The sequence below is a fragment of the Ranitomeya variabilis genome, chromosome 3 (genome assembly GCF_051348905.1).
Source record: "Ranitomeya variabilis isolate aRanVar5 chromosome 3, aRanVar5.hap1, whole genome shotgun sequence".
Classification (NCBI taxonomy): domain Eukaryota; kingdom Metazoa; phylum Chordata; class Amphibia; order Anura; family Dendrobatidae; genus Ranitomeya; species Ranitomeya variabilis.
The window spans coordinates 313475041-313498041 of record NC_135234.1 but is presented as its reverse complement, the minus strand read 5'-3'; the positions used below and the strand labels follow the sequence as shown (position 1 = coordinate 313498041).

The 23001-nt window shown below is 45.9% G+C and overlaps 1 protein-coding gene across 4 annotated transcripts in view; it reads left to right on the top strand.

The window, feature by feature from the left end:
- The first annotated feature begins 979 nt into the window (after positions 1-979).
- The window catches only part of PHACTR4 (phosphatase and actin regulator 4), a 175805-nt gene continuing 153783 nt past the window's right edge, over positions 980-23001 (top strand). The window contains exon 1 of one of the 4 annotated variants that reach the window (XM_077295654.1): positions 980-1295. In XM_077295654.1, the coding sequence (XP_077151769.1) occupies positions 1196-1295 (100 nt within the window). In that variant the 5' untranslated portion in view covers positions 980-1195. The remainder of the gene's footprint in view (positions 1296-23001) is intronic. The other 3 variants (XM_077295655.1, XM_077295656.1, XM_077295658.1) reach the window with 3 other exon arrangements.

Genomic DNA, 23001 nt, shown 5'->3' with positions numbered 1-23001 from the left:
AGGACCGACAGTGATAGGAGTGGGGAGGATTGTTAGTGTTAGGAGTGGGAGGACTGACAGTGATAGGAGATGGGAGGACCGACAGTGATAGGAGTGGGAGGACTGACAGTGATAGGATGACTGACAGTGATAGGAGATGGGAGGACCGACAGTGATAGGAGATGGGAGGACTGAGAGTGATAGGAGATGGGAGGACTGAGAGTGATAGGAGATGGGAGGACTGACAGTGATAGATGGGAGGACTGACAGTGATAGATGGGAGGACCGACAGTGATAGGAGATGGGAGGACCGACAGTGATAGGAGATGGGAGGACCGACAGTGATAGGAGTGGGGAGGACCGACAGTGATAGGAGATGGGAGGACCGACAGTGATAGGAGATGGGAGGACCGACAGTGATAGAAGATGGGAGGACCGACAGTGATAGAAGATGGGAGGACCGACAGTGATAGATGGGAGGACCGACAGTGATAGGAGTGGGGAGGATTGATAGTGTTAGGAGATGGGAGGACCGACAGTGATAGGAGATGGGAGGACCGACAGTGATAGGAGATGGGAGGACCGACAGTGATAGGAGATGGGAGGACCGACAGTGATAGGAGATGGAAGGACTGACAGTGATAGAAGATGGGAGGACCGACAGTGATAGATGGGAGGACCGACAGTGATAGGAGTGGGGAGGATTGATAGTGTTAGGAGATGGGAGGACCGACAGTGATAGGAGATGGGAGGACCGACAGTGATAGGAGATGGGAGGACCGACAGTGATAGGAGATGGGAGGACCGACAGTGATAGGAGTGGGGAGGATTGATAGTGTTAGGAGTGGGAGGACCCACAGTGATAGGAGTGGGAGGGTCGGGTGTCTCTCATTCACCCCAGATGCTGGTCAGTTACAACAGTTATTTCTATGGAGAAAATGGGTTATCCCGGGGCGCAGGTCACAGCGGCCATACCCAGCAGGGAGCGTACACTGAGGGCACAGGTTACACGCGGGCCGGTGGGATAAAACACCTCTGATAACTGACTACTTTGCTTTCTCATCGCAGGTTCATAGGACAGGCCCATGTGCAGCCGGCCGATCACATCGCATTGTAGAATCTCATCACACAAATACTACAACTCCCGTGAGACCCTGCGTGGAATTCATCCCGAGCTTCCTGTAATTGCTGCTCAGGACAGGTAGGACTTCCTGTGATGTCAGAGACTGAGAGAGCCCCGGGACACAGAGAGAGCGGCGAGAGGGACAGAGAGGGAGCGTCGGAGAGCGAGGAGCTGGCCCCGGACGCGCTGGCTGGTGAGTGTGTGTGGTCACTGGCCCATGTTCCCTTGTTCTGTAGCCCGCTTACCTAACTGCCGGGCTATGGCAGCTCGCCAGCAACTTGCCATCATTAGTACGTGCTGTATGCAGGGCGTGTTCTGTGCCTTTCTTTTATATGGGCAGCGTTACTGCTATGTGTGACCTGAGGGACTTACTTTACTCTGTGCGGATTAGCAGCTTAACCCCTTCATGACCCAGCCTATTTTGACCTTAAAGGGAACCTGTCACCCCCAAAATGGAAGGTGAGCTAAGCCCACCGGCATCAGGGGCTTATGTACAGCATTCTGTAATGCATTCTGTAATGCTGTAGATAAGCTCCCGATGTATCCTGAAAGGGAACCTGTCACCTGAATTTGGGGGGACCTTTTTTTGGTCATATGGGCGGGGTTTTCGGGTGTTTTATTCACCCCTTCCTTTCCCGCTGGCTGCACGCTGGCCGCAATATTGGCTTAAAGTTGATTTGCTGTCCTCCGTAGAACACTCCTGCGCAAGGCAATCTTGCCTTGCGCACGCGCAGTGTGCTTTGCACAACTGCGGGCAAAACCGAAAAGCATTAGTGCGCATGCGCCAGCGCAATATGGCCCGGAAGTATTTTGCTGTGTTCCGGGACATAGTGCGCCGGCGCATGCGCACTAATGCTTTTCGGTTTTGCCCGCAGTTGCGCAAAGCACACTGCGCGTGCGCAAGGCAAGATTCTATGGAGGACAGCAAATCAACTTCAAGCTAATATTGCAGCCAGCGTGCAGCCAGCGGGAAAAGAAGGGGTGAATAAAACACCCGAAAACACTGCCCATCGGACCGAAAAAAAGTCCCGCCAAATTCAGGTGACAGGTTCCCTTGAAAGATGAGAAAAGAGGTTAGATTTATACTCACCTGGGCGGGCGGTCCGATCTGATGGGCGTCGCAGTCCGGGACCCCCTATCTTCATAGGATGACGTCCTCTTGTCTTCCTGCCGCGGCTCCGGCGCAGGCGTACTTCCCTGCCCTGTTGAGGGCAGAGCAAAGTACTGCAGTGCGCAGGGGCTGAGCCTCTCTGACCTTTCCCTGCTCCTGCGCACTGCAGTACTTTGCTCTTCCCTCAACAGGGCAGGGAAGTACGCCTGCGCCGGAGCCGAAGCTGCAACGTGAAGACAAGAAGAGGACGTCATCGTATGAAGATGGGAGGCCCCGGACCGCGACGCCCATCGGACCGGACCGCCCCGGGTGAGTATAATCTAACCTTTCTTTCTCATCTTTCAGGATACATCGGGGGCTTATCTACAGCATTACAGAATGCATTACAGAATGCTGTAGATAAGCCCCTGATGCCGGTGGGCTTAGCTCGCCTTCAATTTTGGGGGTGACAGGTTCCCTTTAATGACCTGGCCATTTTTTGCAATTCTGACCAGTGTCCCTTTATGAGGTAATAACTCAGGAACTTCAACGGATCCTAGCGGTTCTGAGAATTTTTCGTGACATATTGAGCTTCATGATAGTGGTAAATTTAAGTCGATAATTTTTGCGTTTATTTGTTAAAAAAATTGAAATTTGGCAAAAATTTCGCATTTTCAAATTTTGAATGTTTATTCTGTTAAGCCAGAGAGTTATGTGACACAAGATAGTTAATAAATATCATTTCCCACATGTCTACTTTACATCAGCACAATTTTGGAAACAAAATTTTTTTTTTGCTAGGGAGTTATAAGGGTTAAAATTTGACCAGCGATTTTTCATTTTTACAACAAAATTTACAAAACCATTTTTTTAGGGACCACATCACATTTGAAGTCAGTTTGAGGGGTCTATATGGCTAAAAATACCCCAAAGTGACACCATTCTAAAAACTGCACCCCTCAATGTGCTCAAAACTACATTCAAGAGGTTTATTAACCCTTCTGGTGCTTCACAGCAGCAGAAGCAACATGGAAGGAAAAAATAAACATTAACTTTTTAGTCACAAAAATGATCTTTTGGCAAAATTTTTTTTATTTTTCCAAGGGTAAAAAGAGAAACTAGACCCCAAAAGTTATTGTACAATTTGTCCTGAGTACACCGATACCCCATATGTGGGGGGGAACCTCTGTTTGGGCGCACATCAGGGCTTGGAAGGGAAGGAACTCCCCCACAAGTGACCCCATTTTGTAAACTAGACCCCCCAAGGAACTTATCTAGATGTGTGGTGACCACTTTAAACCCCCAAGTGGTTCATAGAAGTTTATAACGCAGAGCCGTGAAAATAAAAAATAATTTTTCTTTCCTCAAAAATTATTTTTTAGCTCGCAATTTTTTATTTTCACAAGGGTAACAGGAGAAATTAGACCCCCAAAGTTGTTGTCCAGTTTGTCCTGAGTACGCTGATACCCCATATGTGGGGGGAATCACTGTTTGGGCACACGACGGGGCTCGGATGACTTTGAAGGAATGGTCTGCGGGCGTCATGTTACGTTTGCAAAGCCCCTGATGTGCCTAAACAGTAGAAACCCCCCACAAATGACCCCATTTTGGAAACTAGACCCCCAAGGAACTTATCTAGATGTGTGGTGAGCACTTTGAACCCCCAAGTGCTTCACAGAAGTTTACAATGCAGAGCCGTGAAAATAACAAATAATTTTTCTTTACTCAAAAATAATTTTTTAGCCCCCATTTTTTTTTTTATTTTCTCAAGGGTAACTGGAGAAATTAGACCCCCAAAGTTGTTGTGCAATTTTTCCCGAGTACGCTTATGCCCCATATGTTTGGGTAAACCACTGCTTTGGCGCACATCGGGGCTCGGAAGGGAGGGAGCACCATTTCACTTTTTGAATGCAAGATTGGCTGGAATCAATGGTGGCACCATGTTGCTTTTGGAGACCACTGATGTGCCTAAACAGTGGAAGCCCCTCAATTCTAACTCCAACACTAACCCCCACACACCCCTAACCCTAATTCCAACTCTAGCCACAACCCTAACCCCAACACACCCCTAACCCTAATCCCAACCCTAACCACACCCCTAACTCCAACACACCCCTAATCCCAACCCTAGCCACAAGCCTAACCCTAATCTTAACCCTAATTCCAACGCTAACCCTAATTCCAACCCTAACTCTAATTCCAACCCTAAGGCTATGTGCCCACGTTGCGGATTCGTGTGAGGAGTTTTCCGCACTGTTTTTGAACAATCCGCAGGTGAAAGGCACTGTGTTTTACCTGCGGATTTATCGTGGATTTCCACTGTTTTTTGTGCGGATTTCACCTGCGGATTCCTTTTGAGGAACAGGTGTAAAACGCTGCGGAATCCGCACAAAGAATTGACATGCTGCGGAAAACACAACGCAGCATTTCCGCGTGGTATTTTCCGCACCATGGGCACAGGGGATTTGGTTTTCCATAGGTTTACATGGTACTGTAAACGTGATGGAAAACTGCTACGGCCAATCCGCTGCGGATCCGCAGCCAAATCTGCACCGTGTGCACATAGCCTAATTCTAACCCTAATTCTATCCCTAACCCTAATTGCAACCTTATCCCTAACCCTAATTGCAAGCCTAACCCTAATTGCAACCCTAACCCTAATTATTATTATTATTATTTATGTATATAGCATTAATTCCATGGTGCTGTACATGTGAAAAGGGGTTACATACAGGGTTATAGACATCGTTAACAGTAAACAAATTTACAATGACAGACTGGTACAGAGGGGAAAGTAAGGGATGTATAACAAACGTATCGCACATAAAAATGCATATTGGCTAACAGTTTAGGCGGAATAAAACACGGGACGCAGCCCTCGGAACGAACTGCCTTATAATTGGCAACTACAATATAAAAGTCAGTAGGCAGAGAGTACCTTGGTGAGGCATAGACAAACTGTGGTACAGAGCGAGCTGGATAATAAATGGAAGTGAGATGAGATAATAGGTGGTCAAATTGTAAAACATTGATCCCATTTATACCATTTCTGATAAGATAATTTTCATTCATGATAATGCACCGTCTCATGCTGCAAAAAACACATCTGCATCTCTGGCTGCTATGGGCATAAAAGAGGACAAACTTATGGTGTGGCCACCATCTTCCCCTGACCTCAACCCCATTGAGAACCTCTGGAGCATCATCAAAAGGAGTGTCTATGATGTCGGAAGGCAGTTCACATCTAAGCAACAGCTCTGGGAGGGTATTCGGTCCACATGCAAAACAATTGAAGCAGAAACCATCCAAAAACTGACAAATTCAATGGACGAGAGAGTTCAGAAGCTTCTTTCGAACAAGGGGTCCTATGTGCAAATGTAACATCACCTAGAATAAAGATTTCACTTGAAAACTGTTTGATTTCATTTTGTAACAAGCTGATAATGCTTATAACTTCACAATTGAGCCTTCGCGGGCAGGGTCCTCTCTCCTACTGTACCAGTTATGACTTGTATTGTTCAAGATTATTGTACTTGTTTTTATTATGTATACCCCTCCTCACTTGTAAAGCGCCATGGAATAAATGGCGCTATAACAATAAATAATAATAATAATAATTGACCATTTTTTTGTTCAAAATAAAAAAAAAAAGGTTGAAAACTGTGCATAATAATTTGGAACATGCATTTTGAGTGTTTATTTTTTTAAAAAAGATACTGTTTTCATAGGCAGTTTGTTCCAAAACATTGCAATTATACTAGAATAGTAGATGACTGGAAAATAACTGACTGCAATTCAGATAGGTAATTTAGAGAAAATATGGGGAACTATTATTTGTATAATAATTTGGAACACAGTGTACATACATATTTTAGAATACCCCATGCGGCCTATGGTTTGTAAATTGACCACATACCGTATATACTCGAGTATAAGCCGACCCCCCTAATTTTGCCACAAAAAACTGGGAAAACTTAATGACTCGAATATAAGCCTAGGGTGGAAAATCCAGCAGCCACCGGTAAATTTCAAAACTAAAAATAGATACCAATAAAAGTAAAATTAATTGAGACATCAGTAGTTTAAGTGTTTTTGAATATCCATATTGAATCAGGAGCCCCATATAATGCTCCATACAGTTTATGATGGGCCCCATAAGATGCTCCGTATTAAAATATGCCCCATATAATGCTGCACAAATGTGGATTATGGCCCCATAAGATGCTCCATACAGATATTTGCCCCATATAATGCTGCACATGGCCCCATGCAGATATTTGCCCCCATATAATGCTGCACATGGCCCTATGCAGATATTTGCCCCCATATCATGCTGCACATGGCCACATAAGATGCCCCATACAGATATATGCCCCCATATCATGCTGCACATGGCCACCCCATACAGATATGTGCCCCCATATCATGCTGCGCATGGCGACATACAGATGCCCCATACAGATATTTGCCCCCATATCATGCTGCGCATGGCGACATACAGATGCCCCATACAGATATTTGCCCCCATATGCTGCACATGGCCCCATACAGATGCCCCATACAGATATTTGCCCCCATATCATGCTGCACATGGCCCCATAAGATGCTCCATACCGATATTTGCCCCATATGCTGTTGCTGCGATTAAAAAAATAAAAACATTACATACCTCTCTGGCCCCCGGCACATGCTATAGTCACCTGCTCCCCGTTCCACCGCTGACCGCCGCTGTGTCTTCCCATCCTCTGTACCGACATTCAGGAAGAGGGCGGCGCGCACTAATCGCGTCACCACGCCCTCTGACCTGAGCGTCACTGCGGAAGACACAGCGGCGCCGATGGTGGAACGAGGACCAGGTGAATATCGCGCACTGCTCCCTGTCATACTTACCTGCTCTTGGCGCCGTCGCTGCACATCTGTTCCCCGGCGCCGCATTTTCTTCCTGTAGTGAGTGGTCACCATTACCGCTCATTACAGTAATGAATATGCGGCACCACCCCTATGGGAGGTGGAGCCGCATATTCATTACTGTAATGAGCGGTACCATGTGACCGCTCACTACAGGAAGAAACTGCAGCGCCGGGAAGCCAGGGACCGCGCCAGGAGTAGGTGAGTATAACTAGACAGCCCCCGCTCCCCCTCCCCTGCCGACCCCTGGGTATGACTCGAGTATAAGCCGAGAGGGGGACTTTCAGCCCAAAAAAGTGGGCTGAAAATCTCGGCTTATACTCGAGTATATATGGTACTTTTTCTACAGAGAGCAGATGTGCGTCATGGACAATAGAACTTATGAATGCAAAATAACTTATAGGGCATGTTCACACTCTGCATTTTTGCTATGCATTTTTCAAGGGTAGAAGAATGCCGCACTTTACAGTATCAGCAAAGTGAGATTTCTGAAATCTCATGCACATGCTGCTTATTTTCTTTATTTACGGACTTGAGCCGTCAATGTAATTTTTTTGAGGCTATGTGCACACGTTCAGGATTTTTCGCGTTTTTTTCGTCCGTTTTCCGCAGAAAAAAAAAACACTTAAACGCATACATAAGCATCCCATCATTGTTAGTGCATTCTGCAATTTTTGTGCACATGATGCGTTTTTTCCACAAAAAAAACGCATCGTGGTAAAAAACGCAGCATGTTCATGAATTTTGCGGATTTTTTGCGTTTTTGCCGCTATTTAATGCATTGGGAAGCTCCAGAAAAAAACGCACAAAAACCGCGAAAAAAACGCATGCGGATTTCCTGCAGTAAAAGTCTGGTTATTTTCAGGAAAATTCTGCAGAAAATCCTGACGTGTGCACATAGCCAAAATCATGTCAATTGTTCTTGTTTTTGCAGTGTTTTTCACTCATTAAAGTAAAGGTGGGAAATAAGTGGTTATATTACACTGCGGTTTTCCCTGCCAACACTCTTGGTTTTTGGTACAGAAAAATCTGCTGCAAGTGCTTAATGTGTGCACATACCCAGAAGATACTAATTTGACAGCTCTGAAAAAACATAGGAGGAAGCAGTTATAAACCACACCTCCGCATGAGTGAATATACCATTTATATAAATCTTAAGGCACTACTAATGTAAGTTCACTGACCCTAGTATTATTATACTTACCCGCCGACGCCTCTCGGGTCCTATGCCACCATCTTGTGACCTCAACGCCTCACTGACCGGAAGTCGGCACTAACTATCACAAGCTCTCAATGTAAGTCTATTAGCTTCATTCTGGCTCTCATAGACGTACATTGAGTAGTGAGTTCCGAATCGCCCAGCAAACAGTGGAGCTGTCCGGCTTGGCACCAGCTGCTGTGGTGCCAGGAAGAGCTGGACACGACAGCTGGTAAGTATGAGACTAGGGACAGTGAGCTTACATTAGTGACACCACTCAGCACTGCAATAGAAACCCCTCTGAAGTGGTGCTTTAACATAATGTGTGTCTGCAAACAAGCAACTCAGATCGGTCTGGGGAAACCTCTATGAACCTAGAACGCCATATATTTTGCATGCAATCCTGATAAAGCAGATGACGGCTGTTTCACTTTGTATCACGCTTTTCCTGTTCTTGCAGTATAATTATGTGTTTTACTGCTGCAGATCCTGAACTTTTATGCTCATATAAGCAAAGTATGATCTACAAATCTTTGCGTTTTCATTCGAACATCTAATTTTGAACACACCCCTGTTCAAATGCCAGGTTTGCCAAGAAGAATCATTTCGGAGCTTTTTTCACATTAATGTCGCCCATCTGTACAATTAAGTTGAAAGATGCACTGAAATTGCAGAGAATGTCAGAAAAAAATTATAAAAACAGTTGAGCTTTATATGAGGTTAATCAGACTCACTTTACATGATTGCAGCTGTGTATAGACAGACTTCTGTTTAGCAGGACTATGGAGCCTGGGTCGGTGTCCATTTTGACTCCTAAAATATATAATAAATTGGGTACAGTAGTTCAGTGCAGTTTGTGCTGTAAATGTTTCCATAATAATTTGGGAAAGTTATAAAATGTCCTATAAATGTCTGTTCTGTTCCTGATCTAAGGATTTGGGATTTTAGTGGAGATGAATCTGTGCTGCACTTTATGTACGTGCTCAGTAGTGAGGCAGTGCTGGTGCTGCACCTTATGTACATGCTCAGTAGTGAGGCAGTGCTGGCGCTGCACCGTATGTACATGCTCAGTGGTGAGGCAGTGCTGGTGCTGCACTTTATGTACATGCTCAGTAGTGAGGCAGTGCTGGTGCTGCACCTTATGTACATGCTCAGTAGAGAGGCAGTGCTGGTGCTGGACCTTATGTACATGCTCAGTAGAGGCGGTGCTGGCGCTGCACTTTATGCACATGCTCAGTAGTGAGGCAGTGCTGGCGCTGAATCTTATGTACATGCTCAGTGGTGAGGCAGTGCTGGTGCTGCACCTTATGTACATGCTCAGTAGTGAGGCAGTGCTGGTGCTGCACTTTATGCACATGCTCGGTAGTGAGGCAGTGCTGGTGCTGCACTTTATGTACGTGCTCGGTAGTGAGGCAGGGCTGGTGCTGCACTTTATGTACATGCTCAGTAGTGAGGCAGTGCTGTGGAGTCGGCGGTTTAGCTTATTGAAGCAAACATATAGCACTCATACCTGTGATAGTACCGGGGGTAGCTGAGACCCCAGAGAACATGATTCGAGTAGTTTTTTACCGACCCTGGTGTTGCGATTGCCTTTAGCGGTATAATTGCACATCAGAGGAGCGAGAAATAGCGTCCCTGTCACAATAATAGACCCTATCACAGTGATCAAAATAAAAAAAAAATAGTAAATCAAACCTCCCTTTATTACCCCCTTAGTTAGGTAAAAATAATAAAATAAAAAATATTTCCATTTTTCCATTAGGGTTAGTTTGGCTAAAGTGGGTTTGGGGTTAATGTTGAGGTTAGGGTTAGAATTGGGGGGTTTCCACTGTTTAGGTGGGAGTTTAACCTGATGAAGACGGCATGTCCGTTGAAACGCGTTGTGGCTAAAAACTTTATCCAGTGTCAGTGTCTCCTTTCAGCGCTCCTGTGGCCGATTTCTAACTTTAAGCTTGTGTCCATCCTCCATTGGAGGTTTTCGGCTGGAGCTGCAGCCTTTCCTGGCACTTCCCTTATCCCTGGGGCTGCCTCCTCAGCGCTCCTAAATGACCGCCTTACATTGACTCTGAGAATTGTAAACATTGGCTCAGTCACTAAGTACCAAATTGGCTCTGTCACTATGGGAATAATACTTGGTTGCACACCCTTTAGCATAGATACCAGGCTCCAAATGTTTCTTGTGGCCATCTATAAGCTTCTTGCACTTCTCAGGCTGCTTTCACACTAGCGTCGGTACGGGGCCGTCGCGCTGCGTCGGCCCGACGTACCGACGCATACTGTGCAAAAAGTGCCCGACGTGGGCAGCGGAAGCAGTCTTACGACGCTTCCGCTGCCCCATTGCAAGGTCCGGGGAGGAGGGGGCGGAGTTTCGGCCGCGCATGCGTGGTCGAAAATGGCTGTCTCGACACACAAAAAAACATTACATGTAACGTTTTTTTGTGGCGGCGGTGCGCCAAAACACGGCGCAACCGTCGCACGACGGTTGCGACGTGTGGCACTGCGTCGCTAATAAAAGTCTATGGAGAAAAAACGCATCCTGCGGGCAACTTTGCAGGATGCGTTTTTTATCCACAATGATGCATTGCGACGTGCAGTGCACGACGCTAGTGTGAAAGTAGCCTCAGCTGGTATTTTCTCCCACTCTTCCTCTGCAGTTTGTTCAAGCTCGAATCTTTGCAGGATTCTTTTTCCCAATGGCAGATTTCAGTTCACCCCAAACATTTTCAATGGGATTGAGGTCAGGACTCATTGCTGGCCATTTTAAATTAGGCTACGTTCACATTCGCGTTGTGCGCCGCAGCGTCGGCGCCGCAACGCACACAAAAACTCAGCAAAACGCATGCACAAGGCTGCGTTTTGCGCCGCATGCGTCCTTTTTTTAATTGATTTTGGACGCAGCAAAAATGCAACTTGCTGCGTCCTCTGCGCCCGGACGCGTGCGCCGCAGGGACGCATGCGGCGCAAAACGCAAGTGCGACGCATGTCCATGCGCCCCCATGTTAAATATAGGGGCGCATGACGCATGCGGCGGCGCCCGACGCTGCGGCGCAGACCGCAAATGTGAACGTAGCCTTAGTCAGTTTTTTTTCTTTTTCAACTATTCCTATGTACGTTTGGATGTGTGCTTTGGATCATTGTCTTGCTGTTGGATCTATGATCTTCCACGAAGTTGAAACTGGGCTACCAAGGTCCTTGGAGACGGCCTTATACCATTTGGAAGTCTTGTGATTGCTAATGGCTGTTCTGATGTCCCCAGACAGCTTCTTTGTCAAAGAAACATGGCCTACCATGTGGAATTTCTAAACACTGAAGTCATCATTCATTGGCTAATTCATGTCACATGGGCACCGAGAATTAATCAAGGGGATTCTCATTTGTGATTTAGCACAGAGCGTCAAAATGTGATTCTATACAAATTTAATGTAAAGGTGCCAATACCAGTGTCACAGGTATTTTTCCCTCCTGTTGTTTTTTGTTTTAAATGATTGTTTATAATTTGCTCTTTTGTATTTATCGTGAGTGCTCTATACAAAAAACAGTTTCACTTGATTAATTTTTTCAGGAGATATTCCACATTATGTACTTAGACTTCATGGGTGCCAATAACTATGAGCAGGACTGTATGGCATGGAAAGTTCTACAACATATTTTGTGTGTGAACATTACCTCTTATGAAAAAACTTAGCCCCAATAATTATAATCACCCTTCCTAATATAAGATGTAACCTAATGTAAAGAAGATGCTGTATTTGTCGCACACACTTGATGCAAACTACCTGACTCCTCTACAATGGCTCCTAGAACTCACAGCATTGCTCCCATAGACCCCCGGGTGGCATACAGTATTGTAGCTGCAAGATCACGCTGCTTATTTCCAGGTCGTCCCTCATGACAGCACCACAAGGAGGTTGCTCTTCATATCCTTGATAGGGACAGGAACACAGAAGAGGTTAAATAGCCCCTCCCCACCTCCACCCTTCAGTGTTTCTCCTGTCCCTATCAGGGACAGACGCAGGAGAGAGATCTCTGGAAGATCAAGGTTACCTGATTCGAAGTCAGGCTCGGTTGAGCAGGAGCTCCTGAGTGCGGTCCCATCCTCCTGAGGGGGCTCTGGCCGCGAGAGTCTGGGACTCCCCAGGTCGCAGGATACCGACGGAGGTACCTCCGTGACTAGGTAGAGCTGGGTGCTCCCACACGCTGCCTCATCCCCTCACAAAAGAGGCTCTGAGACAGCAGCTGCTGCTGTGGTGTCCGGCACTCCCTCGGCTCCACGTGCGGCCGGTGCTGGCGTCGTTCCCCGGACTTCCGGTCCGGCGCTTCGGTGACTTCCGGGGGGCGTGGCCGGATTCCCGGGGTCGGCGGCGCTGAAGCATTTCCGGGGTGCCGGGAGGCTGGGGGAGCAAACAGAGACCGGAACAACACCGGATTTTGCGCCAGGATCTTGGTCCCAAGCTGGTCGGCGTGCGTTCCAAATGACGCATGCGCAATACAGCTGGGGACCTGTAATCACCGTGGAGGCCAGCAGCTGAGCTCGGAAGGAGGACGAATCAGACGTCTTGAAGCCGGGTAAGACTGACTACTTAATGACGGACAACTGACAGCACACTTGACTCATTAAAATGGAAGGTGCTAGTCGTCCAGACGTCCAATCCTTAGAGCCGCCCACGGACCATGTGAGTAGTACGTGGTATGGGAGACACTACAGTACCTTAGATCCGTAGCTACAGGGGTCTCCCTTACATTTACAGGATAAGGACATCCCTGAAAGGTCGACTGTAAAGAAAAGGACCACCAGATGTCCGTTATGCACCATCAAGCTCCCAGATGGCTATAAAAAGAAGTTATGCGAAAAATGCATCGCTAAACTTCTAAAGGATGAACAGGCTTCGTTACTAGATAATATAAAAACCATGATTCGAGACGAAGTCCAAGCTACGGTGTCTACAATGGTGCCACCCTATTCTCCGCGACCTAAAAGGCCCAGATGGGACATGGACCTAAGTTCGGAGGAAGGAGCGGTCTCGGGGTATTCCGATCCGGGCTCAGAGGAACAGGGTCCATCGGCGGTATTTCCAGAAGAACGGAAGATATACCTGTTTTCGTCCGAAAATACGGACATACTGCTGAAAGCAGTTAGGAGCACCATGAAGATAGAGGACTCGTCAGAGCCACTATCGGTTCAAGACGAGATGTTCGGGGGCCTAAGAACTCGCAGAAATAGAGTTTTTCCGGTCAATAACCACATAACAGCGATGATAATGGAAGAGTGGGAAGACGTGGGAAAAAAGCTAGTAGTCCCGAGAGACTTCAAATACCGTCTTCCCTTCGATCCAGAAGAAACTAAAGTCTGGGAATCGGTTCCAAAAATTGATATTCCTGTGGCCAAGGTCACAAGGAAAACTGCTATTCCCTTTGAGGACTCATCAGGATTAAAGGACCCGATGGATAAGAGGTCAGAAGATCTTCTCAAAAAAGCCTGGGAGTCGTCAGCCGCCATTATGAAAACGAATATAGCGGCTACCTCTGTAGCAAGGTCCATGAGTCTTTGGGTAGACGAGCTGGAGAGTCATATTACAAACAGAACTCCAAGGGAAGAGATACTAAAATCTCTTTCAGTGCTGAAAATGGCGACTGATTTCATGGCGGACGCTTCAGCGGAATCGGTGCGTTTTGCTGCCAGAAACAATGCACTGTCAAACGCAGCAAGAAGGGCCTTATGGCTGAGATCATGGACGGGAGATACCCAATCAAAAAACAAGCTGTGTTCGATTCCATTCTCAGGATCTCACGTGTTCGGTCCAGTTCTTGATGAGCTACTCGAGAAGGCGTCCGATAAGAAAAAGGGCTTCCCTGAAGAGAAGCCAAAGAAGACACAATTCTTTCGCAAAACTCGCTCACACCCAAGACAGGACTACAGAGGAAAAGGGAAGACCGGCAGATGGAGCTACCCTAAAGGGGGCAGAGGAAGAGGTTCCTTTCGAGACCAGTCATCAGGACCCAGCAAACAATGACGCCAACAATATAGGAGGAAGACTACAATACTTCCTAGAAGGATGGCAGAACATTACTCGGAATCAGTGGATTCTGCAGACAGTTGCACAGGGGTACAAGATAGAGTTTACTCATCTACCCCCCAAGAGATTCTGTTTGACACAGACTGAGTCATCAGCAGTACATCAAAGACTGCTAACAGACATACAGGAACTCTTAGAGTTACAGGTCATAATACCGGTACCCCATCATCAGCATTTTCAGGGGCATTACTCCAGTCTGTTCTCCATAAAAAAAAACGAGCAGAGAATACCGTACAATAATAAACTTAAAACCATTAAACAAATGGGTGGCGTACAAACGCTTCAAGATGGAATCTCTCAAGTCAATTATACCGTTAATAAAAAAGAATTCGGTAATGTGCACGCTAGATCTCAAACGTGCGTACTATCATGTTCCCATCCATCCCTCACATCAAAAATTTCTCAGATTTGCAATAAGAAACCGCAAGAGGATTCTTCATTTCCAGTTTCAGTGTCTACCATTCGGTCTCTCCTCTGCCCCAAGGATATTAACAAAACTCATGACGGAGGTCATGGCCCACTTAAGAGAAAAAGAAATTCTCATCGCACCCTACCTGGACGATCTGTTGCTGGTAGCAGATTCATCCCAACAGATGGAAGAATCCTTAAGAGTTACCATGTCACTCCTGAAACGTCTGGGGTGGGTAATAAATTCAAAAAAGTCGAGTCTCGAACCAGAAACACAGAAAATATTTTTGGGTGTACTACTAAATTCCGAGCTGGAATACTCCTTCCTACCAGACCAAAAACAACGGTCAATCAAAAAAGAATTTCAAACGATAAACGGAAATACATTTCCATCAGGAAAGCTATGAGGATTCTAGTACTGATGACCTCATGCATTCCCATTGTACAGTAGAGCCAGTTTCGCTCCAGAACGCTTCAAAGGGAAATCCTTTCGGTATGGAACGGAAGGGAAAATTCGTTAGACAACAGGATGCGATTATCCAGCGAAGTAAAACATTCCCTCTCATGGTGGATCGACGTAAAAAACCTCAAAAGAGGAAAACCATGGAATATATCTCCATGTGTAAACATAACAACCGATGCAAGCTCAAGGGGCTGGGTAGCCCACATAGAAGGACGATACCTTCAGGGGACATGGCCACCATCGGTACGCAACAGTTCCTCCAATTACAGGGAACTCAGAGCAGTCTGGGAAGCACTAAAGAGGTGCCAACACGAAATGCAGGGACACCACATCCGAGTCTTCTCAGACAACTCGACCACGGTAGCCTTTCTCGTGCATCAGGGAGGACCGAGGCACCGTCCACTTCAAGCGCTAGCAGAAGCAATATTCTCCTAGGCGGAGGATACCGTAAAATCCATCACAGCGGTACATCTAAAAGGTTCACAAAACCAAATAGCGGACTTTCTCAGCAGAGAAAAGTTGCAGCCGACAGAGTGGTCTCTAAACGGAGAAGTCTTTGCTCAGCTAATCCAACAATGGGGCACTCCGCAGGTAGATTTATTCGCCACAAAGGACAATACAAAAACGAAAGAATTCTTCTCATTAAATCCAGGAGACAATCCAACTGGCATAGATGCCTTGGCTCAACATTGGGACATGGAACTTGCATACGCGTTCCCTCCTCTAGCTCTAATTCCCAGAGTTTTGAGGAAAATTCAGGAAAGTCCAGCGGTAGTGATCCTAATAGTGCCATATTGGCCCAAGAGGAGCTGGTTTCCTCTGCTGAAGTGGATGGCGGTGGAAGACCCAGTGCTACCACTGAGGCGGGATCTTCTGACGCAGGGACCGCTGGTCCATCAAAATCTAAAGATGCTGCAGCTCTCAGCATGGATCTTGAAAGGGAAATCTTGAGATCAAAAGGACTGTCGGAGTCGGTCATCTCATCTATGAAAAAAAGCAGGAAGCCGGCAACCTCGGCTATATACCAAAAAATTTGGAAGAAATTTTGTGCTCAGACCAATACTCCAATATCCGTTCTCCAAGAACCAGATATTCCTCAAATCTTAAATTTCCTCCAAACAGGCTTTGATATGGGCTTGAGGCCTAGTACGCTAAAGGTACAAATCTCAGCGTTAAGTGCCTTTTATGATTATCCATTAGCGAACCATCCCTGGGTAATGAGATACATCAAAGCCACGCAACGTATCAGACCGACAATAAGTTCAGTACCTTCATGGAACCTCACATTGGTACTAAATGAATTACGGAAAGCTCCATACGAGCCACTTGATCAGGCAGACCTAAAGTCTGTAACATTCAAGACTGTCTTTCTGGTCGCAATAACGTCAGCAAGGCGAATAGGTGAAATTCAAGCCCAGTCCATAACAGATCCATACTTGAAGATACAAGAAGAATGCATCATTCTAAGGTTGAATCCTTCGTTTCTTCCAAAAGTTGTGACGGACTTTCACAGAAGCCAGGAAATAATTTTGCCTACGTTCTGTCAGAACTTCAACAATGATAAAGAACGTTCTCTCCATTCCCTGGATGTCAAGAGAACAGTTTTGCAGTATTTAAAACTTACAGATGGCTGGAAAATTGATCCAAACCTCTTTATCCAGATGTCGGGAAAAAATAGAGGCAAAAAAGCCTCAAAAGCGACTCTAGCTAGATGGATTAAATCTACTATTTGCGCTGCGTATACTTCAGCCGGTGAATCCCCTCCATAACATCTAAAAGCCCACTCTCTGAGAGCAATATCTGCTTCATGGGCAGAGAGTGCGGGTGCATCCATGGACCAAATTTGCCGGGCGGCAACTTGGTCTAGTTCAAATACCTTTTGTAGACATTACAAACTAGACGTTCTGTCAAATCAACAGACCGGCTTTGGAAGGAAGGTCCTCCAAGCTGTAATCCCGCCCTAAGTAGGAGTTATTTGGTATTTCTCCTTGTGGTGCTGTCATGAGGGACGACCTGGAAACTAAGAGTTAGACATACCGGTAACGGTATTTCCAGGAGTCCATCATGACAGCACCCATTATTTACCCTCCCTTGAACTCTTGTCTAATGTGTGATATAAACATGTATAGAGAGGAAGTTCAATAAAATTGCGTTGTATCTATCCTGGTGTGGTACTTTGTAAAATCACTGAAGGGTGGAGGTGGGGAGGGGCTATTTAACCTCTTCTGTGTTCCTGTCCCTATCAAGGATATGAAGAGCAACCTCCTTGTGGTGCTGTCATGATGGACTCCTGGAAATACCGTTACTGGTATGTCTAACTCTTAGTTTTGAGATCTCTCATTTCCAACTAATAGAACGCTGTCTACAGCAGGTGTGCACAACCTTTTCTGGTCAGAGGACCATATCCTGTTGAATAACTCCCAAAGGCTGCAAAAAAACTTACGGAGGTATTCGTATCTGAGACATTTCAGTTAGCAGCCGTAGAGCACAAGGCCATAAACTACAATGTAGAGCCACAAGTATGGCCACCTGTAAGGCTATGTGCACACGTTGCGGATTGTATGTGTTTTTGCCTCATTTTTTCGCTGCAAAACGCATACACAACACAACCCATTGAATTCAATGGGATTCCACAATGCTGTGCTAATGCGTATTTTTCCATGGTGGAATCGCATCGCGGAAAAATACGCAGCATGCTCATTCTTTGTGCGGAATCGTGGCGATTCCGCACACATAGGAATGCACTAATCTGCTTACTTCCCACCATGCGCAAAGTAAGTGGATCGTGTGCGGATGGTACCCAGGGTGGAGGAGAGGAGACTCTCCTCCAGGCCCTAAATAAAGAATTAAAATAAAAAAAGTTATATACTCACCTTCCGGTGGCCCCCGAATCCAGCCCAGGCCTTAGCGATGCTCCCAGCAGCTCCCGTTCCCAGCGATGTTTTGCGACAATGACCTGTGATGACGTAGCGGTCTAGCGAGATGCTTCGTCGTCTGGGGTCATTGTCACTAGGCATCGCTGGGAACGGGAGCTGCCGGGAGCATCGCGAGGAGCGGGAAGACTGCCGGGGGCGCCGGAAGGTGAGAATATCACAATTTATTTTTTTAATTATTATTTTTAACATTCTATCTTTTTACTATTGATGCTGCATAGGCAGCATCAATAGTAAAAAGTTGGTCACATTTGTCAAAGCATCAATAGTAAAAAGTTGGTCACATTTGTCAAACAAGTGACCAACCTGTCAATCAGTTTTCCAAGCGATGCTACAGATCGCTTGGAAAACGCTAGCATTCTGCAAGCTAATTACGCTTGTAAAACGCTAGTGTTTAGCGGGAATACGCATGCCAATTCTGCATACGATATACTCGAGGCAGGGAGTTGCAGAATTGCCGCAGAAATTTCCGGGGCAATTCCGCAACGTGGGCACATAGCCCAAGTCTTACTTATATTTTTGGAGTAACAAAAAAAAAAGTCAATTGACCAAATTCTCCTAACATTTATGGGGTTACATTAGCCAATTGTGTATGGTGTGTCTGGTCAGTATTTAAAATGTAACCGTTAATTATTACTCTTTACAAGCAAAACCATAATAAAAATGCCTCTTGGGATAAATAACTGCACTGGCAGAATAAACACAGTAGATATAATCCACTATAGGGTGATCCACTATGAAATCAGTCCCCCAATGGGTTCAATCAAGGTTCATTCGGTCACAATCCACTATAGGGTGGTCAAATGAAATCAGTCCCCCATAGGTTTGACTTGTACAATAATATTTCTCTATAAATATGTAAAATCCTAATTAGCTGCTGTTATTTATTTCTACTTTTGGGAAAGCTGATTCTTTGTCACTGAGATTACCTACCTGTATAGCAAATGTGAATCTGAGATTGCACAACGTGGAACACTTGGCTTTTGTTTGTGAGCATAGATCTTGCATGAGTGTACAGTGTTTGTAAAGGAAGAACACGGCACTATGTTATGTGTATGTGCTGAGTTGTTCCATGACTTATTTAACACTGGGTAAATATTAACTGCCCATGTGTTCAGGACTGAGCAACCAAATGATTCATGCCATTTATACGCAGCGTTGTCTGTGTTCCCTTTTCAATGTTTTCCAAGATTTTACAAAACGTGGCAAAGATATAGAGTGAAGAAATAACCTATATTTACTCATTAATAATTTATAGATATTTAACTCACTTCTGCTTGTCCTTATGCAGAGAGATCACATAACTGTTTCAAAGGGGTTTATGATCCATGTAGACCTGGACATTTGTTTATCTGATCACTACATTTATTGTGTCCTGCTGTCTCAACTGAGTTAGATTGATGTGTTTCGAGAGGGGGGGAAAAAAAAAAAAAAATGAGATCTAAGAGTTAGCCTTCTATAAATGTAGACATAGCTTGGGGATGCATTCGTGCAGGGGTGCATTATTATTATGTACTATTATTCGTGTACATTTATTCAAAGTACTTTTTTCTAAGTATTCGGCAGTTATATCATGGCAGTTAGACAGGGCAGGAGACAGGTAAGACAATCTAAATCTATTCCCTGTTCATTTGAAACAGAACAAATACTCACCATATGTATTTGTATAATCTATATCCTAGCTGCTGCATTCACTCACATTCACCGCCCTTGCATTAACACTCTACACTCCATCCATATCGGCCCCTCTGTCCTCTCCTCTCCTATGTATAGCACTCATGCTCTGTTCACATTGCTTAACAGCGCAGATGGATTCAGTCCCACCATCCAACACAAGTGATGCTCTCACAAATCACTTAACCATCTGCTCACTCTTTCTATTCTCCTTCTCCTAGTCGCTGGAGACATCTCTCCCAACCCCAGCCCCCCATGTTATAGCCAGTCAAACCTCCCAATTGCTACACCCAGAAACCCCTCTAACCTTATTAATATTCCATGCATGCCTTCTGTCTCTTTCAATTGTGCCCTTTGGAATTCTCGCTCTGTGTGTAATAAACTCTCCTTCATTCATGACTTCTTCCTTTCTAATTCTCTTAATCTCCTGGCTCTTAGTGAAACCTGGATCCAGCAGTCAGACACCACCGCTGCTGCTGCTCTTTCATATGGTGGACTACACTTTTCTCATACCCCAAGATCAGACAACAGAGCAGGTGGAGGCATTGGTCTGCTCCTTTCACCCAAATGAACCTTCAAAGTTATCCCCCAATTACCCTCACTTGTATTCCCTTCCTTTGAGGTCCATGCTGTCAGACTCTACGTCCCCTTCTCCATGCGAGTGGCGGTGGTGTATCGTCCTCCCGGCCCCTCTCATCAGTTCCTGGATCACTTTGCCACCTGGCTTCCACACTTTCTCTCCTGTGACACCCCCACCCTTATCATGGGTGATTTCAACATCCCCATTGCTTCTCCCTTCTCCCCATCTGCTTCTCACCTTTTATCTCTAACCTCCTCTTTCGGCCTCTTGCAGCATACTAACTCTCCATCGCATGAAGATGGAAACTCTCTTGACTTGGTCTTCTCCCGGCTTTGCTCAGTGGATGATTTCACAAACTCCGCTCTCTGACCACAACCTTCTTTCATTCTCTATCAAGAACTGCCATCCCGCTCAGGTCACCCCCACTTTCCACACTTATAGAAACATACAGGCCATTAACACCCAGAAACTTATGAAGAACTTGCAGTCCTCATTGGCCCCAATCTTCTCCATCTCATGTCCTGATTCTGCTCTGAAGCATTACAACGAAACCCTGCAAAGTGCCCTGGATGAAGCTGCACCTCCTATACATAGAACAACTCTGCACAGACGGCGACAACCGTGGCACACGCTGCAAACACGTTTCCTGCAGCGGTGCTCCAGGTGCGCCGAACATCTGTGGAGAAAATCTAATCTACCCGAAGATTTCCTCCATTACAAGTTCATGCTAAAAACATACAACTCTGCCCTTCACCTCTCCAAACAAGCCTATTTCAACACCCTCGTCACCTCACTGTCTAATAACCCTAAACGTCTCTTTGACACTTTCCAGTCCCTACTCAACCCAAGAGAGCACTCCCCAACCACAGATCTCCGCGCTGACGATCTGGCCAATTACTTCAAAGAAAAAATTTACCACATTCTACAGGAAATCATCTCCCAATCTCTTCATACCATGCACTGTCCTCCCTCCCCCACTGCATCTAGTTCACTCTCTGACTTTGAACCAGTTACAGAAGAAGAAGTAATCAGGCTCCTTGCATCTTCTCACCCGACCACTTGCACCAGTGACCCCATTCCGTCACATCTCCTCCAGTCCCTTTCCCCGGCTGTCACCTCTCACCTAACAAAAATATTCAACCTTTCCCTCACTTCTGGTATTTTTCCCTCCTCATTTAAGCATGCCATCATACATCCATTACTTAAAAAACCCTCCCTCGACCAATATTGTGCCGCTAATTATAGACCTGTCTCTAATCTTCCCTTCATCTCTAAACTCCTCGAACGCCTGGTCCACTCCCGTCTTACCCGCTATCTCTCAGATAACTCTCTTCTCGACCCTCTTCAATCTGGCTTCCGCTCTTTACACTCTACTGAAACTGCCCTCACTAAAGTCTCTAGTGACCTACTAACAGGTAAATCTAATGGTTACTACTCCATGCTAATTCTCTTGGATCTCTCCGCAGCATTCGATACTGTGGATCATCAGCTCCTCCTCACTGTGCTCCGCTCTATTGGCCTCAAGGACACCATTCTCTCTTGGTTCTCCTCCTATCTCTCTGACCGATCCTTCACTGTATGTTTTGCTGGTTCCTCCTCCTCACCTTCCCCTTACTGTTGGGGTCCCTCAAGGATCAGTCCTAGGCCCCCTCCTCTTCGTATACTGCCCCTATTGGACAAACAATCAGTAGATTTGGTTTCCAGTACCATCTCTATGCTGACGACACCCAATTATACAACTCTTCTCCTGTTATCACGCCGACCTTTTTAGAAAACACCAGTGATTGTCTTACCGCTCTCTAACATCATGTCCTCCCTCTATCTGAAACTGAACCTGTCAAAAACTGAACTCCTCGTGTTCTCTCCCTCTACTAACCTACCTTTGCCTGACATTGCCATCTCCGTGTGCGGTTCCACCATTACTCCAAAGCAACATGCCCGCTGCCTTGGGGTCATCCTTGATTCCGAGCTTTCATTCACCCCCCACATCCGATCACTGGCTCGCTCTTCTTATCTGCATCTCAAAAACATTTCTAGAATTCGCCTTTTTCTTACTTTCGACTCTGCAAAAACTATTACTGTCTCACTTATTCATTCTCGTCTAGACTATTGTAACTCTCTTAATCGGCCTTCCTCTTACCAAACTCTCCCCGCTCCAATCTGTCCTGAATGCTGCTGCCAGGATCATATTCTTCACCAACCGTTACACCGATGCCTCTACCTTGTGCCAGTCATTACACTGGCTACCCATCCACTCCAGAATCCAGTACAAAACTACTACCCTCATCCACAAAGCACTCCATGGCTCAGCACCACCCTACATCTCCTCTCTGGTCTCAGTCTACCACCCTACCCGTGCCCTCCGCTCCGCTAATGACCTCAGGTTAGCATCCTCAATAATCAGAATCTCCCACTCCCGTCTCCAAGACTTTACACGTGCTGCGCCGATTCTTTGGAATGCACTACCTAGGTTAATACGATTAATCCCCAATCCCCACAGTTTTAAGCGTGCCCTAAAAACTCATTTGTTCAGACTGGCCTACCGCCTCAATGCATTAACCTAACTATCCC